Source organism: Trichoderma reesei (assembly GCF_000167675.1).
Source record: "Trichoderma reesei QM6a unplaced genomic scaffold TRIREscaffold_18, whole genome shotgun sequence".
Classification (NCBI taxonomy): domain Eukaryota; kingdom Fungi; phylum Ascomycota; class Sordariomycetes; order Hypocreales; family Hypocreaceae; genus Trichoderma; species Trichoderma reesei.
The window spans coordinates 109,193-131,915 of record NW_006711165.1 but is presented as its reverse complement, the minus strand read 5'-3'; the positions used below and the strand labels follow the sequence as shown (position 1 = coordinate 131,915).

Genomic DNA, 22,723 nt, shown 5'->3' with positions numbered 1-22,723 from the left:
CTGGACTGTGTCGGGGTCTGCGCGACGGCGGGAGAGGAGGGGGGAGGGACGTGGGAGGAGGAGGAGAAGGAGGAGGAAGAAGCTGAAGCTGCTGCTGCTGCTGATGATGCTGGTGGTGATGAAGAGATGTTGGCGCCAACGCTGGTGCTGATTTTGCCGACGCTGGGCCTCGAGGTGGTAGCAGCGCTTGCAGTGCTGGTGTTGGTGGCTGCAGCGGTGGCAGCAGCGGTGTTGGCGCTGGCGCTGGCCGCTGAGGTCGCTGGACTGAGGCGCGGGCTGGCGCTGTCGAGCCCCACGGAGGCGCTGGCGGCGGGGCCGTGGGCGCTGGAGCTGGAGCTGGTCTTGGACAGCTGCGAGCTGGAGTGGCTGCTGGAGCTGCGCGAGTGCCGCTGCGAGCTGGAGCTGGGCAGCGTGGCAGCGTCCGACGTCGATTGGGGGCGCCGGGCGTGTTTGTCTCGCCGCGCGGTCCTCGAGGCTCTGTTGTCGAGGGGCACAGGCGCGGCCACCTTGCTGGAGTAGAGGTAGAGCGCGGCGTACGTGTAGTCGGACATGGTGGGCGGTGGGCCTTGGGGGCGAGGGTTCAGTGAGTGACAGCGGTTCGGGGGGGGGGGACCTGTCGTGTTGGATCCGGGCTGTCGTATTATCCTGTCGTGTCCTGGGTTGTGTCGCAGGTGGCAGCAAGCGACAGACGGGGGGGCGCGGCACAGGCCTGGGTGCACTGGGCAGGCGGCAGACGAGGATTGGATGTCAGTCGGGTCGTGCGATTCCCTCGTACGGTGCCCGCTGCCGTCAGTGGCTCGCGCGCGGCCTCAACCGCTTCGCAAAAAGGCGACTCGTCACGACTCGATGCCGGCCAAGGTGCCCGCAATTTGCACCCCTGGGCTTGTTGCTGCAAGGCCAAAGGGGTTTCCGCCCGCTGTGGCGCCAGTCCTGTCTTCAGTATCTCCGGTCCTGTCCAGGGGCGCGCACGGCAAACGCAGGTTTTGCGCTTCTTGGCAATGGATGAAAAAGTAACGGGCCGGGGCTGTCGAGCACCTCTTCAACAAGCGACGACAGCCAGCGCTCAAGGGTTCTTTCGGCGCGTGTCCTCCCGGTTCCTCGCCGTGTTTCGAGCCGTCTGTCAAGCCAAATCTCTCAACTCCAAAATTGTCTTTGATTGCCCGGACTGCCTCTCCCATGCACCCAGACTCCGCTCACGGCCTTGCCGGGTTGCTGCGCGGGCCAATCAGCGCCGCCTGCTGGTTTGAAGCAAGGCTCACCAACGCCGGCGATGCCCTCTAGGGGACGCTGATCCGGCCTTCTAGAACGCTTCTGAGACCGCGGAAACAAGGGCAGTCGGTTCCGGCGCGCAAGCGGAAAACTGCTCGTTGTTTGCGCCGACAAGCGCCCGGCCAAGCAAATGGGCCGATCCTGCTCCTTTGTCCTTCTTTGTCCGTTTCTGTTGGTGCCTGTGGTGCTGTTATTTCCTGACCCTCGAGCCTGTTCCGTCGGAACTGCGAATCGCCTCCCCGGGCCTGTCGTTCTGAAACGGCCGGTATTATGGATGCCCTTCTAGGTAGCTGTGTGTGCCGAACTCGCAATGTGCGGCCTGACCTGGCGCTCGGTCGTCTGTGCAGACGCGATGAGGGACCCAATGTGGTGATGGCGATGTGCGCAAAGGGCCTGGATTTGGCAGCTGGCTGTAAGCAGGATTGAAACCTTTGCGCAAGTTCCTTTCTGGCGGCCTGATGGTTTGCCGCGATGGCGAGAAACGTGGCCGTTCGCTTGCTGGTTTTCGCCTCTGGAATTGCCACGCGTTGTCTGGGTTCAGCTTCGGTATTCCTTGTCGTTCGCTTCCCTCAGGAGATGCCCTGGTAGAGATGCCCTGGCCTGGTGCTAGCAGGATGTAGCCGTATGTAGAGTGTACGACGTCCTTGCTCCAGCCAAATGCCAAAGTATCAACACGTCCTGGTGTAGTAATAAACGCTTCGACAAGAACGACGTATCCAGAAACCGGCCGAGTCTGAAGAATGCTCGCCAAACCGGATGCCGCAGGGTACACCGAGCGTCTCCGCGTTTCAACCTGCTGCAAGCTGTCGGCGTCACACCCCAATCACTCGGTCGTGTGCCGGACGGCTTGTCAGATGGCCGTTTGTCCTGAGCAGCGCGGCAGCACTCGTTCCATCACGGTGATCCAACAGCCAGCATGGACCCCCAGCCGTGCGTCGGATTGGCAGCCCAAGTTGCTCAGACACCCGTGAGAAGCTTAACGGCGACAGACTGGGACAAAGAGAGGGTGAGACGAGGTGCCAAGTCGCGCACGGTAGTGTGCACGTCGATGATACAACGATGCAACGATCGATGCAACGATCCAGCGATGCCGCGGCGCAAATGAGGCCCGTTGGCGGAGGACTCGGTGTCTCTCTTTGTCGGAATGATAAGGTGGCCGCGCCGTCTTTGTTCGACCCGTCACCACGCAGCAGTGGTGGTTGGCCTTTGCTGTTCCAGGCTCGCCGTCGACTCTGGGGATGCCGTATGCTTTAAGCGTCCGGAGCAATCCTTCGTCCTGGATGCTCTCTCCAGTCTGCTGCCACAACCTTGAGGGCTGCGCGGGAATTTCCAGGCTCAGGGCAGTCAGTCTCTGGCCGACCGGCCTCTGTGTGGAGACGAGTCGTATCTGAGCCCGTTAGCGAGCCTGCCGCATCTGATCGACAAGTCGTCGTTATGCACTCGAGTCAGCGCGGCAGATGATTTGGACACGGCGACTTTATGCGTATAAAAGCGACATGAGCAGTGGTGAGGGTGAGGGTGAGGGTGAGAGAGAGGAGAGAGAGGAGAGAGGGAGAGAGGGAGAGTAGGAGGCAGCAGATTGGCTTGGAGGGACAAGTAATAGAAGCCCAGCTGGAGAAGGACAAGAGGCGGCGAAACAAGCTCCGAAGCAAGCTCCAGCTCTACCTACCGCTCCCGCCAGCCTCGAGTCGACCACTTCCACTGCCTTCTCCCTCATCGCTATCAGACCCGACGTCACACCGTTCTTTCGCGGCTCCGGCTCAAAAGGACATCACATATGCCAACGACGAAAATAACAAAGATCCCTCCCGAGTCCGCAACTTGATTCAATGCAATCTGGTCCGGGGCCGCGGCTGGCCTGCTTATCTCGGCATGATGCTCTTCAGCCCATCCATATCCATCAACCAGCCCCGTCCCTGCTGCCGCCACCGTTTATGCGGCTGCTCGGAGCTGGGCTGTGTTGTGTCGAGCCGTTGCAGCCATTTCGCCATCTCATCAAAAGTGCATTGAACCTCATTTCTCTGCCTCTCTTTGACTCCTATACGACAACTCCTTTGTCTCTTTGCCTTGACCTTTTTGCCACTGCATGCAGCTCCCTTGACAGCGAGCGTGCTTCCAGGAGCTTCTCTTCGCTGCAACTACTACCTACTGAACATAGTACCTACAACAAATGCAGTGGTTCGCCATTGAATCCATGGATCCCTATCTCACAAGCGCAGCAGCCCGCCGAGGATTATGTGGAGCAGAACCGCCAGCGTTTCCCCGCGTTCGTCGAGTCTCTCCGAACCCTTTGTCTTGTCCTTGGTCTCCTGGTATGGCTCTCTCGGCCAATTCGATACTCGCGACTAGCAAAAGTGTCCAAACGGAGGGCCCGTGCAGCACTTCGCTTCGCCCTTTTGGTTGGCTGCAGCTCTAGTGAGTTCATCAAAGCTCTTGGCTCTTCCCGCCTGGATCCGCCCGACATCCAAGCTGATTTCCTGCCTCCTTGACCAATGGCTGCCCGGTCAGGAGACATTCAAGCACGCGAGCATGCTGGCTGTCAGTGATTTAGACAAGAAGTTGTCTATTTCTGGGCTAAGTACACGAAACCAACTATCACACGTGGCGGGTTCTGGTCTCTATCTCGGAGAGCACTTTCATCATGTCCCCTTCAGACGAAAGGGATGAGGACAGCAGATTCAGCTTGCCGCGTATTCCGCACAGCTTGCCCGCTAGTACTACGAGCACAAACCACCAGGCCATGTCATGAACCCAGCAGTTATCGGTGCTACCATTGCGGTTCGATGGATCAGCGGCTCACCGAGCGTAGCCTCGTGACAATCCGGGGATCTCTCACCGTGGCCGATAAGACCCTCCTTTGTCTGGCCCAGCCAACCACGGCAGACCTGTCCATGTCCTGTTGGCTGATGAGCTCCATCCATCGCTCTCGGACATGTTCCAGGAACAGGCAGGCGAGCGGTAGAGGCGGATAGCTAGCCGATGATCACATGTGCCTGCCGGCAAGAGACATGACGGGACCTGTCTCTGAAATCTAAGCCAACCAGCTCAAGCCGTCACCGACTATTCTATCTGCTTACTGACACAACAACCTAGATTCGAGGGTCTTGTCGATCTGACAGCAGAGCCTTGCCACGGCCTGGACATTGTTCTATTACCTAAAAGTTTCCGTCTGCATTATGGAGGGGTTGGGGAACGTCGAAAGCAAGCGAGCGGACAAAGGCTACAAGTAGAGCGTGCATCGCGACAAAAAGTCTCGGAACCGGAGCCGAATGTGGAAGAAGACCCGTAGCGGCATTCTCACTGGAGAGCTTCCTTTGAAGACATATTTCCATGTGAAGGAAAAGACGACAGAAAAAACAGAGAAAAAACAAAGAAAAAAACAGAGAGAAAAAAAGAGGCTGTGGATGCCGAGGGCAATGCCATGTCCATGAACCACTGGGGTTCAGATGTCGTGCTGGCTGCAGCTAAGGTATCATGCAATGAATCAATGCGCAGTTGGCCCGCAGTTCAGTTTCAACGGGCATCTTCCCTACTTGTGCTCAAAGGCTGGAGGCGCCCATGCTCTCATGTCTTCTCCACATGCTTTCAACAGAGCGTGAGCCAGACGATCTCCTCGCTCAGAAAACATGACAACAGTACACAAACGGACGTTGGGAGTTCTTTCAGCCATAGATGCGACCTGCTGCTATACGCGTGTGCCGGTTATCGCTCAGAGGCAAGTCCCGTTCCATGCACGGCTGATGTCGCCCGGTACCTTGGATACTCGTAGTAATAATAGCGATGCAACCACGTCCAGGTCGACAGACGGACTCATGTTTTCGAGACACTGATATGCAATCTGGAAGGACATTTACAGTCAGTAAACATTACGATATCTTGCCCTGTCGGTACACTGAGATGCAATGCTAAGTTCTTGCCACCTTTCTTGTCGCTTCGATATCATTACATACAATCCAGCCTCGAGCTCCATTGTCGAGGCTGTCTTATCGCACCAACGCCACCGATAAGGCACGTGACGGGCAGCTCGCGGATCCGGCGATGCGGAGCACCAGCGGCACGTGATTGCACCTTCTAGCTTCCAGACGCAGTTTGTCATCGCCAGCCGCCTCATCGTCAACTCCAAAGCGGCCGGGTTTTTTTCTCCTCGATATCGGCAGCCACTATTCTTCACGCACCAGGTATTAGTTGCATCTTATCTAGAGACGACATCTCGGCCCTGCGCTCGCTCGTTCTTATATTTTTTCCCCTCGTCTCTGTGAGTCGCCGTGCCGCCGCCGCGGACGTGGCCCCTCCATTTTGCAGCGGGACCCTCTGCCAATTCCCGCTTTCGTTCGCGTGTCCTGACCTCGAAAGACATTGGCTGACCTCGCCCTCGCTCAGCAGTCGGCTTTCAGCTCGCAGCAGCCCGTCTGCACTTGTTCTATCCAGCCCTCAGTATATTTTTTGGCACGACTCCCTCGCCTCTCGACCCCCTTGCCTCGCCGGCTTCTCGACTCTCCTTGTCCTGTCCCATCAGAGCTTTACGCCACAAACCCCCCCCGAACCCCGCGGCTTGCTACTCCTCACCTCAGCCAGCCCTCGACCGCCGTAATCTAGAACGCCCGCTGCGCTGCGCTGCTCATGGACAATTGAGGTCGATCCCGGCTTCGCTTCGATTCGACTGCACCGGCCCTCAACCATTGCACATGTCACGGCTGTCCTCTCGCCGTTCCCATGCGCAAACGCGATATCCGTCCAGCGTCCCTCGTTTCGAACACCGCGTCTAGTGGAGAGCCGTCTCCCGCCTTGTCCACGACCCGGGCTCTGCCCCGAACCATTTCCAGCGCATACTGAACAACAGATGACATTCTGCTCCCGACTGGCTTGCCACGACAGACTCATCACCTCCCTTCCTTCACCCGCACGCTTCCATTAGTTCAGCCTAGGTTACCCTCAGAACCGCCCGTCGGCGCGGTCCTCAACAGCCGCGGCTCCGAAGCCGGCAATCGTAAAAAGCGTCAAGCACAACCTCTGCGGCATGTACTCACAAAGCCACCAGCAGGGACACAATGCCCGGCTGAATGGGGCCGGGCGGGGAATGCCCAACATGTTGTACAATTTCCAGCAGCATGCGCAACATCAGCACCCCTCCCAGCCTCAGCATCACCAAGGGCTGCAACACGATCATATGCTCTCCGGCGCCAATGGGCTGGGCCATCACTCGTCTTTCGCGTCCGGACTCCTCTCCACCTCGGCCAGCTTCAACTCCGCCTCGCTATCCAACGGGCACGCGACCAATGCCCGGGCCGGGCAGGCTCCGCAGAATGAAATGTGGCAAGAACAGTTGCGGCTGCACAAAGAGGCCGAGCGAGCGCACGCCGCCATGACAGAACAGCAGCAGCCTCACTACTATGCAAGACTCAAGGCGTCAGAGAACAGGGGCATTGGTGGCCCGCCTCCCTCCAACGGCAAGACCCAGGCAGACAGCGAGAACGACCCGGCAGATATGAGAAGGCCATTGAACGTGGAAAGGGGGACGACTCGCCAGGACTGGCACAACCTCGACATGAGCGGCCAGGGATTGCGAAATCTTGCCTCGGAGCTCTTCCGGTACCAATTCCTCAACGAACTCTACATCGCCTCGAACAAGCTCACCCGCCTTCCCAACGCTATAGGAGAGCTGCGCCAACTCCGCCACCTTGATGCTTCTTTCAACCAGATCAGTGAGCTGCCCCCGGAACTGGGCATGTGCACCTACCTGAAGCAGCTGCTCCTTTTCAACAACAACCTCCAAGAGCTGCCCTTTGAGCTCGGCTCTCTTCACCAACTGGAAATGCTAGGCATAGAAGGCAATCCTTTGGAGCCGAGCATAAAGCAGGAAATTATGGAAAAGGGCACCAAGAGCCTGATCAATGCGCTGATGGAAGGAGCTCCGAGTATGTTTTTCACCCCGAGCCTTCTCCCGTTCGATTGCTAACTTGTCTTGTACCATAGTTCCCCTACCCCCCACTCCGCGGAAAGAAATCATCATTCAGGAGGACGTGCCTGAAAATCTGGAAAGAATCAGGGTCTTTTCTTGGAATATCCTCTGCGACAAGTATGCGACGACACAGACGTATGGGTACACGCCCACCGGGGCCCTGAGCTGGGAATACCGCAAGAACTGCATCCTGGAAGAGCTGCGGATACGAGACGCAGACTTTTTGGCCCTGCAGGAAGTTTCCACCGACGCCTTCAAGGAGGATCTGAGCCCTGAACTGGCACAGATGGACTACAAGGGCGTACACTGGCCCAAGTCGCGAGCCAAGACCATGTCCGAAAAGGATGCACAAACCGTCGACGGCTGCGCCGTGTTCTACAAGCAGAGCAAATTCATCCTGCTCGACAAGCAGCTGATTGAGTTTGCCTCGATCGCCATCAACCGTCCCGACATGAAGAATCAGCATGATGTCTTCAACCGAGTCATGCCAAAGGACAACATTGCCGTCATCTGCTTCTTCGAGTCCCGACAGACCGGCGCCCGCATCATCCTGGTCAATGTGCACCTGACATGGGACTCAGCACTGGCAGACGTCAAGCTGATCCAGACGGGTATCCTCATGGAGCATGTGACAAAGTTGGCGGAGAAGTATGCAAGGTGGCCGGCCGTCAAGGACAAGAAGATGATTACGTTGCCAAGGTCCGACGACGCTGACGAGCCTCCGCCGCCGCCGCAAGCCGAGCCAGGCCCGAGCCAGGAGTATCGATCCAATACCGACATTCCACTTGTGGTCTGCGGTGATTTCAACTCAACAAAGGACTCTTCGGTGTGGGAACTCATGTGCCTTGGTCGTGTGCCGCCGGACCATGCGGAGCTGAACAACTTCCACTACGGAAGCTTCACCCGCGACGGTATCGAGCACCCATTCAGCTTGCGAGACGCATATGCACCCATCCAGAACACGCCAGACGAGTTGCCATTTACCAACTACACGCCCGGCTTCGCAGACGTCATCGACTACATCTGGTACTCGGCCAACACCCTGGAAGTTGTCGAGCTGCTGGGCCCTCCCGATCCGACATACATGAAACGAATCCCAGCTTTCCCCAACTGGCACTTCCCGGCCGACCATATCCAGATCATGTCTGAGTTTGTCATCAAGAACCGAAAAGACAAGAAACAAGTGTCTGATAATCGCGAATGATTGCCGTGGTCTTTTCCGTTCTTTTCCTTTCTTGTCTTTACTTGCCTGTCGTCATCTATTTTTTCCTCCTCCTTTTCATTTTTGGTCGGCAAGGTGGGCGGTGTCGCGTGGATAGAAGGATACAAAGGGTAGGACGAAACCGTTTAGTGATTGAACGAATGGAAAACCTCTTATGCCTCAAATCTGGATGTAGTTTTGGGTTTTGTAAATTGGAGTCTACGGCATCTTTTTTACTTCTTCTCTTTCTATCTCTGTCTTTGTCTCGCTCTCACTCTCTCTCTCTTTATTCTCGCGTGGATTGAAAAGCGATGACCGTTGGGGGCTTAGCGGTGAGGAGGGATGAGCAGTAGGTGAATGTAACAATGTATGTGTAATGGGGTGGTGGTTTGGCGGTGGGAAGCGATGTGTACGAAGTAGTTTCGGTAGGAGTTGACGTTATTTTCTTACTCTTCATGATTGAGTTTCTCGGCTATGTGAATGTGCTGTCCCGCGCGATGCTACCTTTTGAAGGGATCTGACATGTTGGCTTGCTGTGGTTTAGGTTAGGCACATGGAGTGGCACGGATATCGACGTCGGAGAGTCTTGTTGGGGGGCCGAGGAGTCGGTCAAGGTGAGAATCGATGTAGATTGCCGTGAGGTTTGGTGAGCCATCATGGCACATCTGTCTGAGAGAGCTCGTATAGACGGGACGATGCTTTGTGAGGGGGGGGGGGGGGGGGGGGGGGGGCATCAGTCATTTTGTCGGTGAAAGAGGGAAGCCTCACGGTTCCATGCCTAGAGCGTTTCTCAGAAGGAAATGTTTCTCCCCTTGAAAGGAGGTATATAGAGTCTCTTTGCATCTGCTCGTGGATTAGGTATTGATTTGCTTTCTTTTCTTTCTTTAGGGCAGCTTTTAAGGGGATGCTGGGGTTGTGCTTCAGAGTGAGACGGTTCATTTTGAAACCCTTCACGGCGGAGGAGAGGTATGTACACGTTTGCTTGCCTTTGACGGTTGATATGCTCAGGGTGGTGCTGACTTGTGAGGATTTTGCAATAGAATACGTCGGTGAAGCATTTTATCGACAGACAGACAGACAGACGGATCGACGGATCGACGGATCGAGATCAGCCTGGCTCGCTATGCAGATAGTGAATGGACCTCATCTGGGGACCTACCACCGACCAACCCGAACGACGACGAACCTTGTCCAGGATTGAAGAATGCATATGCAGGGATATAGCATCGTGCCGCTGGACTCCAGTTATGAGCCAAGCGGTCTTTTGCTAGCTGAATCGAATGAGCCCTACGGAACGGCTGATGCCTGCGACTCAGGCAGGCTGTTGGATAAAGCCACCGGCCGGACAGGCGCAGCCTCAACTGCAACTCTCACTCGCCAAGGTACCCCATTGGCGAGTGTCATGGCGTGAAAAAAAAGAAAGAAAAAACAGAGGGATGAAGTTCTGGAGGCATATCATTAAGGACAGGAGGTGATGCGTTCCGGCCGACGTCGCTTCCATTGGCTCTTTGTGAGCGCGACATCAACCGCCGGTGCTGGAGGAGTCCCTTTGATGCCGACTGCGGAATAAAAACATATTGACGGACGTCCTCGTCACGGTCTCGAGCCATTGGAGAGCTTTGAGAACCGTGGGAAAGCAGCGATGGCGAGTCGAGCTCGCATCTTTACCATTGCCGCTTACGATTGAAGACTGGCGACTCCCGAGCATACAGACCCAGTGCTTGTTTGCCATTATCTGAGATTCAGCAGTTTGGCCCTGGTATTTGGATAAAGACGACTGATTCTCAAGTGATTGAATACAATCGAGAGCACAGGGAGAGGCTGAGCATGCCATGTGTGCGTAAAACAACTTCTCACCTTATAGGCCAGGAGTTCAGAAGATGAATTACCTTGCAGCGGGCAATGTATTTACAGTGGTAACTCCTAGTATAGCCGGTATAAAGCTACTAGAAGCTACAGCAGCTATGGATAGTATTAATATCTACATGTATCTATCTAGAGAAAAGTAGAGATATTCTCTCTTGCTATAGAGATTTAGAATACATGCTTTAAAGTGGCTGTAATATTATATATTATAGCTGTTTTCATATTACAGATGCTCTCTTTAATCTAATGGTGGGTAGCGAGTAGAAAAGGGTAGTTTGTGAACTCAGAACGGAGTTTAGATAGCTTGAATGGATGGAAGAGCTGTTGTGACTCAATCTCTTTTCCGTCGTGTGGCCGTACGACTGATGATACTCGGCACCCACGATGGTTCCGATCGCCCTTCCATTTGGTCGTGATCGATGTGCTCATGCAAACAGCCGTTAACTAACACTGCAACACCTCATATGGAAAAGGAGCAATAGATAAATTAGAGAGAAGCGAACAGGGCAACGCCTCCACGCCTTTACATTTAATAATTCACTGCCTGACGTGCATGCGAGTGACTCGGCCCTGGGATTGTTCGAGCACACCTCTGCGTTCCCCCCCTTGCCCCCCCCCCCCTTCTCTGCTCCTCTTGTTTCTTCACTCCACTGCTTTTCATTCCAGACTCGCTTTCATCGCTCTGAATAGCGGCCGTATCCTCAACGGACTCGAGCGGATAGAACAACCACCGCGAGCACCAGCACACCTAGCCTCGCCGACACCTGAAGTTCCTCATCACCAACAAAATTCACTCTTCAAACCGACTTCAGAGACGACCTACATACGACTTCAGAAACGACATAAATAGGCAAGCCGCGCATTTAGGCTCTATAGACAGAGTTGCTTATGCATCAACCCCCTCCGCCATCTGTTCTAAGCCGTTCTCTCTCTCCTCGGCAGCATGAGCGTCCCATGGCCGGATTCGTCGACGCAGATGCAATATCTGGGTAACTCTTATTCTTGTTTGTCCAGTCATCAGAGAGCTCAGTTTTACGAGGGACTGCTGGAAAGATGCCATTCCCTTCAAGTGCTGCGACAAGAGCGTGTCGTGCTCCCTAATGAAGCACTCCCTCCTGGCATCCCCATCAATCCGGGCATTGGGATAAGGCATTACGTGATGTCTCCGAGGCATCAAGCGTCTGTTCAGAAGCGCAAAGCGGTCGTCATTTCTTGCGAGTTCGGTATTGCGGAGAGTCGGCGAAACGAGCCTTTGGCCATCTGCGTCGTTGACTGCCTCACCGGCGACACGCTGGTCTCTTCGCTCGTTGCCGTCACGCAGCCAATGTTCAACTGGCGCAAGGATATCCATGGCATTGGCTTGCAACAAATGACGGCCGCAATCAAAAGCAGTCAAGCACTTATGGGGTGGCGAGCCGCACGAGATAAATTGTTCGAGTACATCGACGAGGAGACGGTTTTGGTCGGATATGGCATTCGGCTTCCTTTGGAGCTCTTCAGGCTTTACCACACGAAGGTTGTCGATGCTCAAGTTCTCGTCACGGCTGCTGTATTCCCAGACGGCGTGCCCCTTCTGGAGAAAGGAAGATATAAATCGCGGCTGCCCCATGTTTGCAGTGAATTTATTGGGATCACTCTCCGACAGGGCCTTCATTGGGAGGCTGGGATTCACGATCGGCTGGAAAATGCGCTGGCAGCTAGGGAGATTGCTCTGCAGTGTATACAAAGACCTGCGGAATTGGAAGCTTGGGCGCAGCGCAAGAGAAGCGAGTTTTGGGCAGCGAATCCGGCGGCGAAGACTGCTTACCGCGATATCAGCTCCAGCAGACAGACAAATGTTAGCTGGAGCCCTTTACCCAACCAAATTGCTACCAGCCAGAGCCTTGCCAGCCAGACTCCTGCCAGCCAGAATCTTCCCGACCAGACTCGTCCCGACCAAAAGTCGGCTTCAGTTGCATTAGACGATCAGTATGTGACTGGGTACAAGGCAGGCTTTGAAAGTGGCTTCTGGATGGGGTATGAACGAGGTCTGGAAAAGGCAAACACACGACAAGATTCGGCGTCAGCGGAGAAGGATCTCTTGGATGAAGACCATTCCGAGTGCCGGCCCGAGTCCGAGAAGCTGATCTCACTCTCGGATGACGAAGGCGAGTATGGCAACCGACATGAGTCTGCGAATCCTTCAGGCAATCACGATGATGACGGGGCACTAGCGACTGGAGGTCTCTTTGCCGAGCTCATGAAAGACGAGAGAATTAGGAAGATGGTTGAGGCATCCTCCAATCATTTCGATGCTCAAGCGGGAACAAGGGAAAGTGAGGGCTCAATGGGCAGCACGGATTCCTGGGAAACCTGTCGAACTTCATGACATGCCGGAGGTAGAGCATGAGGATAGCGACTGAACTCGATATGGAGCGGCAACTGGCCGGGAAACTTTAGGTAGGTCAGTCTATCTCTCTCTACTAGTAGAAATTAGCTAGATAAGAAAAGGACAAGACAGACAATGTAGCTGAGAACCTTATGGCAAAGGGGATCCCAGAGATCATGTACTGGTGAAAGTAATGGCATATGAAGCCAAGTGGTAATTGGGAGTGATGTTTGTGAGGATTAGGCGTTGATAGATACCTTATTGATGTTATGGCTAATGAGCAAATCATGACCGACTGCCTTGATGATCTTCCAACCGTGCCACTTTTTCTCTCTGCCAGTTGTTCCTGGTCAAACAAAGATACCTTACCCAAGCGCAGGCAGCTGTCGTGTCGAGGCAGCAACTGCCGCTGGCCTGGTGCAGCTGAATGGTCAACTCGCGCAAGCCCAAGACAGCCGCCAACCGTCCAACCTGCAACTCCAGAACTTCAGCCTTTGGCAGTCAAACCGCCCGACTGCGACGCGTCCGCAGTCAGTCAGCGCGCGGATCAAGCCAGCATCGATACTCTTCATTCTTAACATGATACCTGCGTCATTCGTTTCAGAAGCAACACCTAAGGACATATACGATGAAGCTGCCTTTTGCAGAGCCGATGCTCCCTCCGACGCCTCCCAAGTCGCCAATTCCATGGACCGGCACGTTTAAGAGCCCACGAATCTCCCATGTCATCAACGACCATCCCAAGCGCTCCATTGACCACCTGCCGCCCGAGATCATCTGCATGGTCATGGGCAACCTCACGTCGAGATTCGACCTGCGGAACCTGGGAGCCAGCTCGTTCTACCTCGCGGCCGTGCTCAGCCAGCACAAGATCTCGATTCTCAAGGCAATGCTGGGCAAGATGCTGGACCCGTCCAACCTGGACATTTGCCTGCTGACCATGGGCGTCCTGCAAGTCACCCGCAAGGGCGACGACGTGTGGCAGTGCCTGTGGGCTCTCTCGCAGCGCCCGACCCTGGACACGATCCACGACGCCGAGACGCTCTGCAACATGCTCGACCTGACGCTGTACATTGAGTACATGCTGACCATCTACACGTATCCCAAGCATCCGGACACCTTCTGGAGACGCGCCCTGCGCAAGTACGCCAACCGCTGGCCCGACGGCAACGTTCCCGACGGCTTCGTCTCCATCGACTCAGTGACAAAGCAAGAGCTGCGTCAAGTTGCGTCCCGGCTCTGGAACGTGCGAGATGCCGCTCTCGGTAACAGCCCAGACGCGCCGCCCAGGGCCGAGCACTCGGCCGAGCTCATGACGCTGTTCCAGCGCGAGATGTTCTCCGCGGAGCTGAAGCTGCGCTGCGACCTGGTGGCGGAGCTGGGCCACGACGTGCCCGAGTGGATGTGCGAGGAGGCGCCCGGCGACGGCGTGCAGAGCTTCTTCGAGCTGCTGTAGTGCTGCAGCGTGCACGCCATGGCTCGCTGCTGGAACCGCGACGACGGCGAGGTCTGGACGGAGATGAACCGCTCGTCGTGGGCCGAGGGCAGGGCGCTGGGCATCCGCTTCTACATCTGCCTGGCCATGTTCATGCCGCAGTCGGCGAGCGTCGACGACGTCGAGGAGATTTGCATCGCCATTGACTCCTTCATGTCGTACTACCGGAATCCCAGCATCCACGGCGACACCAACCAGTGGTTCTTTGAGTTTCAGGACGCCGCGTGGGACGGGCTGTGGGAGCACACGCATGAGTTTTGCCGGCTGCTGGACGAGGGGCTTGTGGATGAAATTGATGGGGGAACTGATTACTTTTGACGTCTTGATTGTTGCATTTGTCGCTCATTTTCTTTATGACTTTTTGTACTTTTAATTTGTTTCAGTTAGCGATGAGCGTTGTATACCTTATCTTAGATGAGCTGAAAGAAATAAAAGCTGTAAATCGTTGCGCTGTTGAAAGTGCTGTCTTGTTGTGAATTGTCTTGATATTGAGTGCCTACTGTGAAATACCAGTTCAAGTCCAAGGAGATGTTGAACAGACTCAATCAAAGTTTGCAGAACAAAGTAAAAAGAAATGACCCATCAACTTTGCTGCCCGGGCTTGACCACATTGCTGTCTCTCGCGTCTAGTGTCCCGGCACCGCCATCCTGATGGATCGCTTTCCCGTCACGATTGCATCGTCGAAGCTCACATGCTTGCGCTTCCGGCTTCCGCTGCTGCTGACTGGAGAGGGAATTGCCGTTCCATGTCGAGGAGGCCGTTCTTCTCCTCCTCCTTCTTCTTGGCCGTTGAGCGCCGCCTTGCCATCGGAGCCAGAGGAGGTGCTGCTTTTCTTGGGGATGGCGACGGGGATGAGGCTCTTTCTTTTGCTGTTGCTTCTTCCTCTTATTCCCGTGGTCTTCATTGTGGTGGGTGCTTTTGGGGACGTCTTTGGGGTTATTTTGGCTTTCATGTTTGCGGTGATTTTTGGGATTGAGGTTGGAGTTGGTTTGGGGTTGATCCCTGGAGAGGGCATGGGGGATATTTCTGGGACGGCTTGAGGGGTTTGCTTGGGGATTTTCTTAGGGACTGCCTGAGGATGTTCTCTGAGGGGTTCTTTGGAGGTTACCTGGGGAGGTTCTTCAGAGGCACCATCAAGAACTACCTGAGGGGAGGTCTCTACAGGAGTGGCAGCTCCCCTACTAGGACCCATCCGAGGGGAGGTCTCTCCAGGAGTAGTAGTAGTATCCCCCCTAGGCGTGCCGCCCTTGCCCTGCTCCCTTATGACGCCGACAAGACACCCGTTGCTGCGCCTGCACGAGGGCGCGACGACGAACTTGAGGCCGGGCCGCCAGGGGACGAGGACGAGGGAGCCGCGGAACTCGGGGCCGACGGCGCCGACGGGGCGGTTGGTGGCGGATTCGTAGAAGCGGATCGAGGTCGGGAAGGCGGCGTCGATGCGGATGGCGAGGGCGAGGGTGTTGGGCGGAGGGTGGATTTCTTGGTTGGGGGGGTGGGAGGTCCATGTTGGTGGGAGGGGGGATTTGTGAGTCTGGAGGAGGAGGAGTGATTGATGATGATGTTAGTTGGTTTTGCGGTTTTGAAGACGGGGGAGGAGAGGAGTTGAGGGGATGAAAAGGGAGGGGGGGGGGGGGGGGGCGGGACGGACTTCTTTTTGGCATTTGAGGAGGAGGGTTTCTGTCGAGGCTGAGGTTGGGAGGGTGAGAGATGGCATGGCGAGGGTGTTTTGGTGAGGAGATGCTGTTTGGTGTTGGCCTTTGTAGATGATGGTGATGGTGGATGGAAGAGGAAGATTGATGTTGGAAAGTCTACGGTGTAAAAAGGAGAGTGTTGTCGCTGCTGTGAGTTGGAAGATGGATGCAGTTGGGTATCAATTATACATGCACCCAACGGTGCTGTCTTATATGCAGCTGTTGATGGAGCGTCACGCCAGGGATCGTTGCATTGGTTGAAGATTGTGGCTCGTTGTAGATGTTCATGTATGGATAATGTATTGGGGGCGACATGTAGGGTGGTTATAATACCGACTCCTTTTTATTCGATGACGGAACTCAACTGGCATGTGATGCTGAATCGATATGCAGGGAGCAACGACTCTGGAGAGGCTCTTCGTCATGATTGACGTGGCATGCATGCCTTATCGATTTGGGGCGTTCTTTCATGCTTGTTGGAGAGGTCTAGGTGGCGGATTATGAGTGGCCCGATTCGGAAGTGTGGCTTGTTGTATGCAGCTTCTCATTGGCTGCTTACTCTAGGTAGGTGTATGTTAATGTTCGAGGGAAGAGGGGAGAGCCGCAAGACCTGAAGGAATCTGCAAAAAGCGCGGAGAACTGTGGATTGTCGCAACCGAGGCTCACCAAGTAGGTAAGGTGAGGACAAGGCGATTACAATCTATCTAGTGTTCCCTACAGTGCAATAATGTTTGCGAAATGTCCCTGGTTAGAGAGTGAGGTGGTATGAGCTTCCATCTCTAGATGACCAGCCAATATCGATATGATCCTGAAGTGTTAAAGTCATGGCGTAGGCTATGACTGTCCAAGCGGATCTTGAAAGAAAAAAAGAGAGAGGTCGAGGAAATATGGATTCATTTCTCTTGGAGTCGGTGGTCGACCAAGTCAATGACATGGAGAACATTTCTACTCACTCCCACATCTCGAGCGAGGTACGGCTGTGACCGTTACCACTGGACCGATAGCTGTTCTGTATACACAGGCAGCAGTTGTGTCTGTACACTGCTCAGAGGAGAGGCGGGACCTGGAGTCAAAAAAGCCCCCTTTGAGGCAGCCCGGGGCTCAACATCATCGTAATCCTAAGATTGTGCTCTAAGCTGTCTCCTCTTACCAAGGATTCTATTAGCTTTCCCTTTGCCAGAATTCTCTATCATCATCTCCAGCATTTTCTATCTAGAGATAATGGTTAGCTTTGTTTTGTAAAAACATGAAGATGGCCAAGATGTCTGTAACACATTCGTGGCTAGCTATGTATACACTGGCTTCAGATACGGCACTCTTTTTACTCAACCCGAGGTCTTGCAGTATCACTACCTCTATAGATGAGAGGTGATTGAACCGTATCTTCAGACAACTACATAGGGTGAAAGTTGCGGCATAACTTCCGATCTTTTCGTAACACCAAGACTCGTTGCTCGTTCTTTTTCAATGATCTCAAACAATTTGAATGTCCTCCAAGCACTCTAGAGGTGGCTTTCACCGTACTCAATCACAAATTCAAAATCTTCTCCTTCCACAGCTTGAGGCTCTACCTCCCACAAGCCAATTTGATCAAGAATCTGCCGACCTACTCCCACTTCCTCAGCAAGTTATCTGGCCGTTTGCTTCCAGCGTTCAACGGATTTTCGATCGCAGAACGTTCGTCGTCGCCTGAGATGCTTGCTCCGAAGAAGGCTTTCGACAGCTTTCTCCATACCGACATGGCTGATCATTGTCTGCAGCATCTCCTTGCGTCCCCAGAACGCTGCAGCTGCCAAGGCACTCCCGTAATGACTTCGGCGAGGAATGGCGGTGGGATCTGCACCGGCATCAAGCAGCAGTTGTAAAACTTCTTTTCTCTCTTCTTTATGTCTGTGTGTGTCGAGAAGCCTTTCATCCCTAACTTCTCTTGCTGCGGCTATAAGCACGCTGTCACAAGGGCCTTTTTCCAAGCCTCGGTTCGGATCAGCGCCAGCGTCGAGGAGCAGTTGGACTGTTTCCACATACTGTTGCTGGAAGTAGAAGTTCATTTCTGCAGCCGCAACAAGAGCATTGCCGTATGCGCCGGATTGCACAGTAGCATTAACCTTGGCTCCGGCTTTGATCAGGATCTCAACTGACTGGTAGTTGCTGACCGATGCTGCTGTGATCAGGATATTGCCATCGCCATTATACTCTTTTGTCAGGTCAACCACGCCTTGATCAATAAGCCATTGCAGCGTGGCGGGTCGCCACATGGCCGCAGACTGTGCAGCAGATGGACGTGTACCCTCTGCAAAGTTGACATCTGCTTTCGCATCCATGATTAGAAATTCCACAATGTCGGTCTTATTTTCCAGGATTGCCTGCTTTAATGCGCCCGCGTGCTTCCCCGCATTTGGATGCTCGACGTTGATCAATTCGGTCAAACTTCTGCATATGGGCATGCAACCTCGTGAAGCAGCAAGCGCAAGTGCGTTATTGCCTAAAGAATTCTGCACCAAGGCCATCTCCTCGGTGATTGTGCCTCCCAGCCACCAATCGCTCAAGATATGATAGATTCCGTAACAGCACATTGCCAAAAGAGGCAAATTGCCTGGACCTGTGTAGGGGTTATCTTAAGCCCATCTTCGATAGCTGTGGCTGCCCTCATCTAGTGACCCAAGAAAGCGCTTGAGACGTACGGCAACATCTAGGTCTGCCTCCTCTTTCTCTGCCAATCCAAGCCATTCATCATATCGCGACATATGCTCTCCCCAATATCCCCTAGCATAGTACGCAAAACTGTAAAAATAAGGATATGCAGCCTCTATCGAGTCTTCCGAGTCTTCTGAGTCTTCTGAGTCTCCTGTGTCTTCTGCATGCTCTGCATCCTCCGCGTCTTCTGATTCTTCTGCGTCTTCTGATTCTTCTGCGTCTCCCGAGTCATCCAATAGATAACCTCCAAGGAAGCTGATAGACACCTTTGCGGCGAAGGCGTCACACTTCCACGTCGTCCACCCTTTGGATTCAAAGAACTCAGCCACAGAGGCATGTGGCAGTATCCACACCCTATTAATCTCATCGACAGTCAAAAGATCTTGGCAAAGTGATAATATCTGTTGCTTTGTTTGCTTTTTTTTTCGCACAATGTCGGGTCCCTGGACAGCATACTGGATGGCTTCCAAAAGAGCGTTGATCCCAAGTGGCCTGAAAGAACATAACACCCACATAATGGCTCGCTCAGCTAGTGCCAAGTCCGCCTCATCACGTTCCTGTATGTTCTTCCACAGCTGATTGTAAGTCCCCATCAAATCCAGGGGTAATTTATGAGCCCAACTGTCAATGGCATCATCCGTAATGTGATCTTTTAGGCTCCTGACTTGCAAGAAGACCCATCGAAACCTGTGCCGACGTGTTGATTAGAGCCAAATCATATACACCCAGTCCCAGTATTCGAATGCGACTTACATTCCACATCCTCTTTTCGTGAACACCTCCCTAATTTTGCCTTGAATATTCGGACTTCGTTGCTTAAAGAACCGGGTTGAGTAGAGATTCTCTGTCAGAAACTTCTGTATGTCTCCTTGCTGATGTTCAGCATCCAAAGTAATGATGCTCCGACCCCCAAAGACCTTTCCCAAATACTCCCTGTCCGGACGGCTCGAGATGAATATCTTGACAGGCTTCTTCGATTCTTCCATCAAGTCGATCAGGACTGTGCCAAGATTGTACGTGCTGGTGTCCGACTCGTCTAGGGCGTCAAGGATGATGGTGGTCTTTGAATATGAATTGAAGGATTGTAAAATGAGATTCTTGCAGTCTTGGTAACCTAGCTCCCTCCCCTCACTCTTTGCCGTCTCACATGTCTGTTTTAGCCTGCTTTGAATCAAGCCAGGCTCATCAAATGCCTTACCAGCCAGCTGACGAACAAAGCTTCTCAGGACGACCGTCGGATTCTGCATCGAAAGGCCGGACCGTTTGCAATAGAAGAATGCGAACCCTTCATCATGGTGTGCTACTTTGAGTGTATGCTTCACATGGTCAATGACTTTGGAGGTGAGATATGTCTTTCCGGTGCCAACTAAGAGGAAGTTAGATGAATAGAATACAAAAGCAGGGCGACATGGATGGTTACGTACCAGTTCCTTTCAGGCATAAAGCAGCTGAAGCAGAAGGAATGCCTTGCCAATCACGGAATTCTTCGCTGGCTAGAAGCCATTCACCGGTACCCTCCAATCTTGTTTCGGTTACAATGACGTGGCTTGTTCCAAACATCTCGCTGCTTATGAAGTTCATCAGTTCATCTAGCTCCTTCTTCTCGACTCTGGACAGAAGGCTGGCAATTCCCTTGTCAATCCGGGGGAGTGGCGAAGACAGCTGATCCAGCTGTTTCTTGAGGGCGCCTATTCCATCCATTGTCTGCTTGGACGATAGTGATGATCGTGAGGCCTCGCAGCTTTGAACTTCTCTGTCGAGTCTTTGTTCCTGTTCAACCAGATTTTTCACGCCACCGGTAGCGCCGTCTGGTCGTAGGATTGCCGTCAAAGTCTGTCTGGCAATTCCGCTCTCGAATAAAGTATCTGATTGGGCTAACAGCTCTAGAGCGGCGACGTATGTCTCAAGAAGCACATCGTGTAAGTTGAGTGTGGCCGCCTCGTCGGTGGTCGCGGTCGTATAGAGAGCCTCGTATATCTCTCCTCTGCGTACAATTCGCGTGAACCATTGGACTGTTCCGAGAAGAGCGGCCTTTTGCTCTATCTGTTTGACCGGAATCTAACGCTCGTTAGCCTTTGAACTCCAATATCTACCTTCTCAAGTAAATTACAGCCCTTGATAAAAACGATACCCAAATCAAGGCCTCCAAAAAAGACAAAATTGAGGTAGTCTGGGAGAGTATGAATGCCTACCTTGATAACTGCCTTAGCGACTGCCCACGGTGCGCCAGCCTGTGGCGGTGCGAAAGCCATGGCAGCATCGCCCGCCATTGTGATAAAGGCCACAGCATCAGCAACATAGTCGCGGACGATAATCTTCTGGTTTCCAATTTCAAGCTTGAACGGCTCCTCGCTTTGTTCGGATAGCTTATGGCCATCGACGAGGCTGAGAAGCTCGTGGATTTGGTCCCGCGGCTGCGTGACAGATGATTGGAGTCCATGCTTTGTGATCCATTTCTGGGTTTCCTCATTTGCTTTGGCGAAGGCTCGAGCCCAAAGATCCGAGGTCGGCGGTCGTTGAGGCGTGTCAGGAGCTGAAGGCGATTGAGGTGTCTCTAATTCTGAGGCCTCAGTCGAACCTAAAGGTAGATCTGTTGAGGAGAGGTCTGGAGGAATCGAAACAGATTCGGTCGCTGCAGACCGGTGGTCCGCCAAGGCCGTAGATAGCCTGACTTGTGCAGAAGATGGCAGAGCGGGAAAAAGCAGAGAAACTCTTGTCGCGTCTATAGCCGACTGCGAAGTTACACTGACAGGTCTTGGAGAGGCAGACTGGGCCTCATTTGATGCCAGAGAGGAAGGCTTGGACGATTTCCCAAACAAATTCCGGAGTATGTCCCTCTTTCTTCCTGCAACTTTCTTCGGAACCATTGCGAATTGTATTGGCAGCCTTTGAAGAGATGGAGAAGTTTGCGAATGAATAGAGTGTGAGCGACTTCAACATCAAGGCATTCTCTCAGATAGGGATTGTATGGCAATTAACATTTCACTTACGAAGAGCCTAATACATGCGAGCCTCCTCGCCACCAAAGCTGCACTTGATCTCCCGGTGTGTGCTCATACCCTTTCTGCGATCCCTGTTTACTTTCTGTTTCCGCAGCCCCCTTCCCAGCTGGATGCAATTGAACGACCCAACCGATTGATTGGATGGGTAGTTACGTGGCAATTTATAATACGTCCAGCGCCCTTGGCACGCGTCTATCAGGCTGTGGGCTTTAGGTAGTATCACAGCCTTGTTGCTTAGCAGGGGGTGGCAATGATGATTAACATAACGATGAGCGAGGCACTTTCACTACTTGTCCGCCTATACTTCTCACACTCTAACACCAAAAGATCAGTTGATTAGAAGAACACAATGATAAGCTCGTTCAGTCAATGCTTCCTATCTATGTTCTCTGTCGTTCAATGGGATTTTGGCAGACGAAATACATCACGGCCCTAGCTTTTCAGCTTTGCACATATGCATGCATGTGCATGTTTCAGATTACGCCACCCTTAATCGTAGAGCCGACAAGTCATTGGATGAGCTGATAGACGAGGGACAAGCCTGAGAGGAGGGGTTGGGCCGTGAGGCTGACAATTTGCCTGCGTTCATACCCAACACTGCTGCAAGCTTGTCCAGCGACGTTAAGGAAGACAAGGCACAATCTAGCCCGATAAAGCGGCTGAAATTCGCGGATGAGGATATGCATATGAGGAAGCTTTTGAACCTCGAGATTTGTGTACGTCACTAGCTGACATGGAGACTTGGTCTGCCACTGACCGTATCAGAATGCCTCGCCTTTGATTTTCTCCCTTCGGCGGCTTTCGGCAGATGTAAGTTGACATGCCAAGTAGTACCTTCTGTCGACGACTTCGAATATCTGCTGAGCATATACAAGTCACGGATCCGGATATGGTAGCAACATAAAAAAAAATACATCATTTCAGACACTCCTCTATTAAGCACTCTATCAAGATTGGAGCCAAGGCCCAGCCGGCATGCGGCTCTAATAACTCTTCTAGAAGCTGATGTGCTGGAAGTAACAGTAAGATAAAACCAGGTGTCCTCTGACCTTGGTGCATATACGAACTTCGGATCGCGACAGTCAATTGACGGCCGCTTGACATGGACGTGGGTATTTTCCGGTTGCTTGATCCTGATCATCAGTTTAGAGAAAGAGCTCGTCTCTATATGCCTAGC

The 22,723-nt window shown here is 53.4% G+C and overlaps 5 protein-coding genes across 5 annotated transcripts; 2 read left to right on the top strand and 3 right to left on the bottom strand.

The window, feature by feature from the left end:
- Window positions 1–6: 6 nt before the first annotated feature.
- On the bottom strand, window positions 7–551 carry TRIREDRAFT_109956 (uncharacterized protein; the record flags this gene model as incomplete). The annotated part of the gene is made up of 1 exon (XM_006967554.1): window positions 7–551. A coding segment is annotated over one exon (545 nt), but the record flags the coding sequence as incomplete, so codon positions are not given.
- Window positions 552–6,286: 5,735 nt separating this feature from the next.
- On the top strand, window positions 6,287–8,554 carry TRIREDRAFT_22911 (uncharacterized protein; the record flags this gene model as incomplete). Its single annotated transcript, XM_006967526.1, has 2 exons — window positions 6,287–7,184; window positions 7,243–8,554. 2 exons carry the CDS (start codon window positions 6,287–6,289, stop codon window positions 8,430–8,432), a joined length of 2,088 nt encoding a protein of 695 aa, XP_006967588.1. The 3' UTR covers window positions 8,433–8,554.
- Window positions 8,555–11,454: 2,900 nt separating this feature from the next.
- TRIREDRAFT_66370 (uncharacterized protein) lies at window positions 11,455–12,075 on the top strand (the record flags this gene model as incomplete). The annotated part of the gene is made up of 1 exon (XM_006967630.1): window positions 11,455–12,075. A coding segment is annotated over one exon (621 nt), but the record flags the coding sequence as incomplete, so codon positions are not given.
- A 2,501-nt stretch (window positions 12,076–14,576) lies between these two features.
- Window positions 14,577–16,086, bottom strand: TRIREDRAFT_123095 (uncharacterized protein). The gene is made up of 2 exons (XM_006967553.1): window positions 15,808–16,086; window positions 14,577–15,690 (listed from the first exon to the last, which is right to left on the bottom strand). Exons 1-2 carry the CDS (start codon window positions 15,871–15,873, stop codon window positions 14,785–14,787), a joined length of 972 nt encoding a protein of 323 aa, XP_006967615.1. The 5' UTR covers window positions 15,874–16,086; the 3' UTR covers window positions 14,577–14,784.
- Window positions 16,087–17,478: 1,392 nt separating this feature from the next.
- On the bottom strand, window positions 17,479–21,411 carry TRIREDRAFT_109952 (uncharacterized protein; the record flags this gene model as incomplete). Its single annotated transcript, XM_006967552.1, has 5 exons — window positions 17,479–18,449; window positions 18,528–19,231; window positions 19,298–19,910; window positions 19,969–20,587; window positions 20,737–21,411. 5 exons carry the CDS (start codon window positions 21,409–21,411, stop codon window positions 17,479–17,481), a joined length of 3,582 nt encoding a protein of 1,193 aa, XP_006967614.1.
- Between the last annotated feature and the right edge of the window lie 1,312 nt (window positions 21,412–22,723).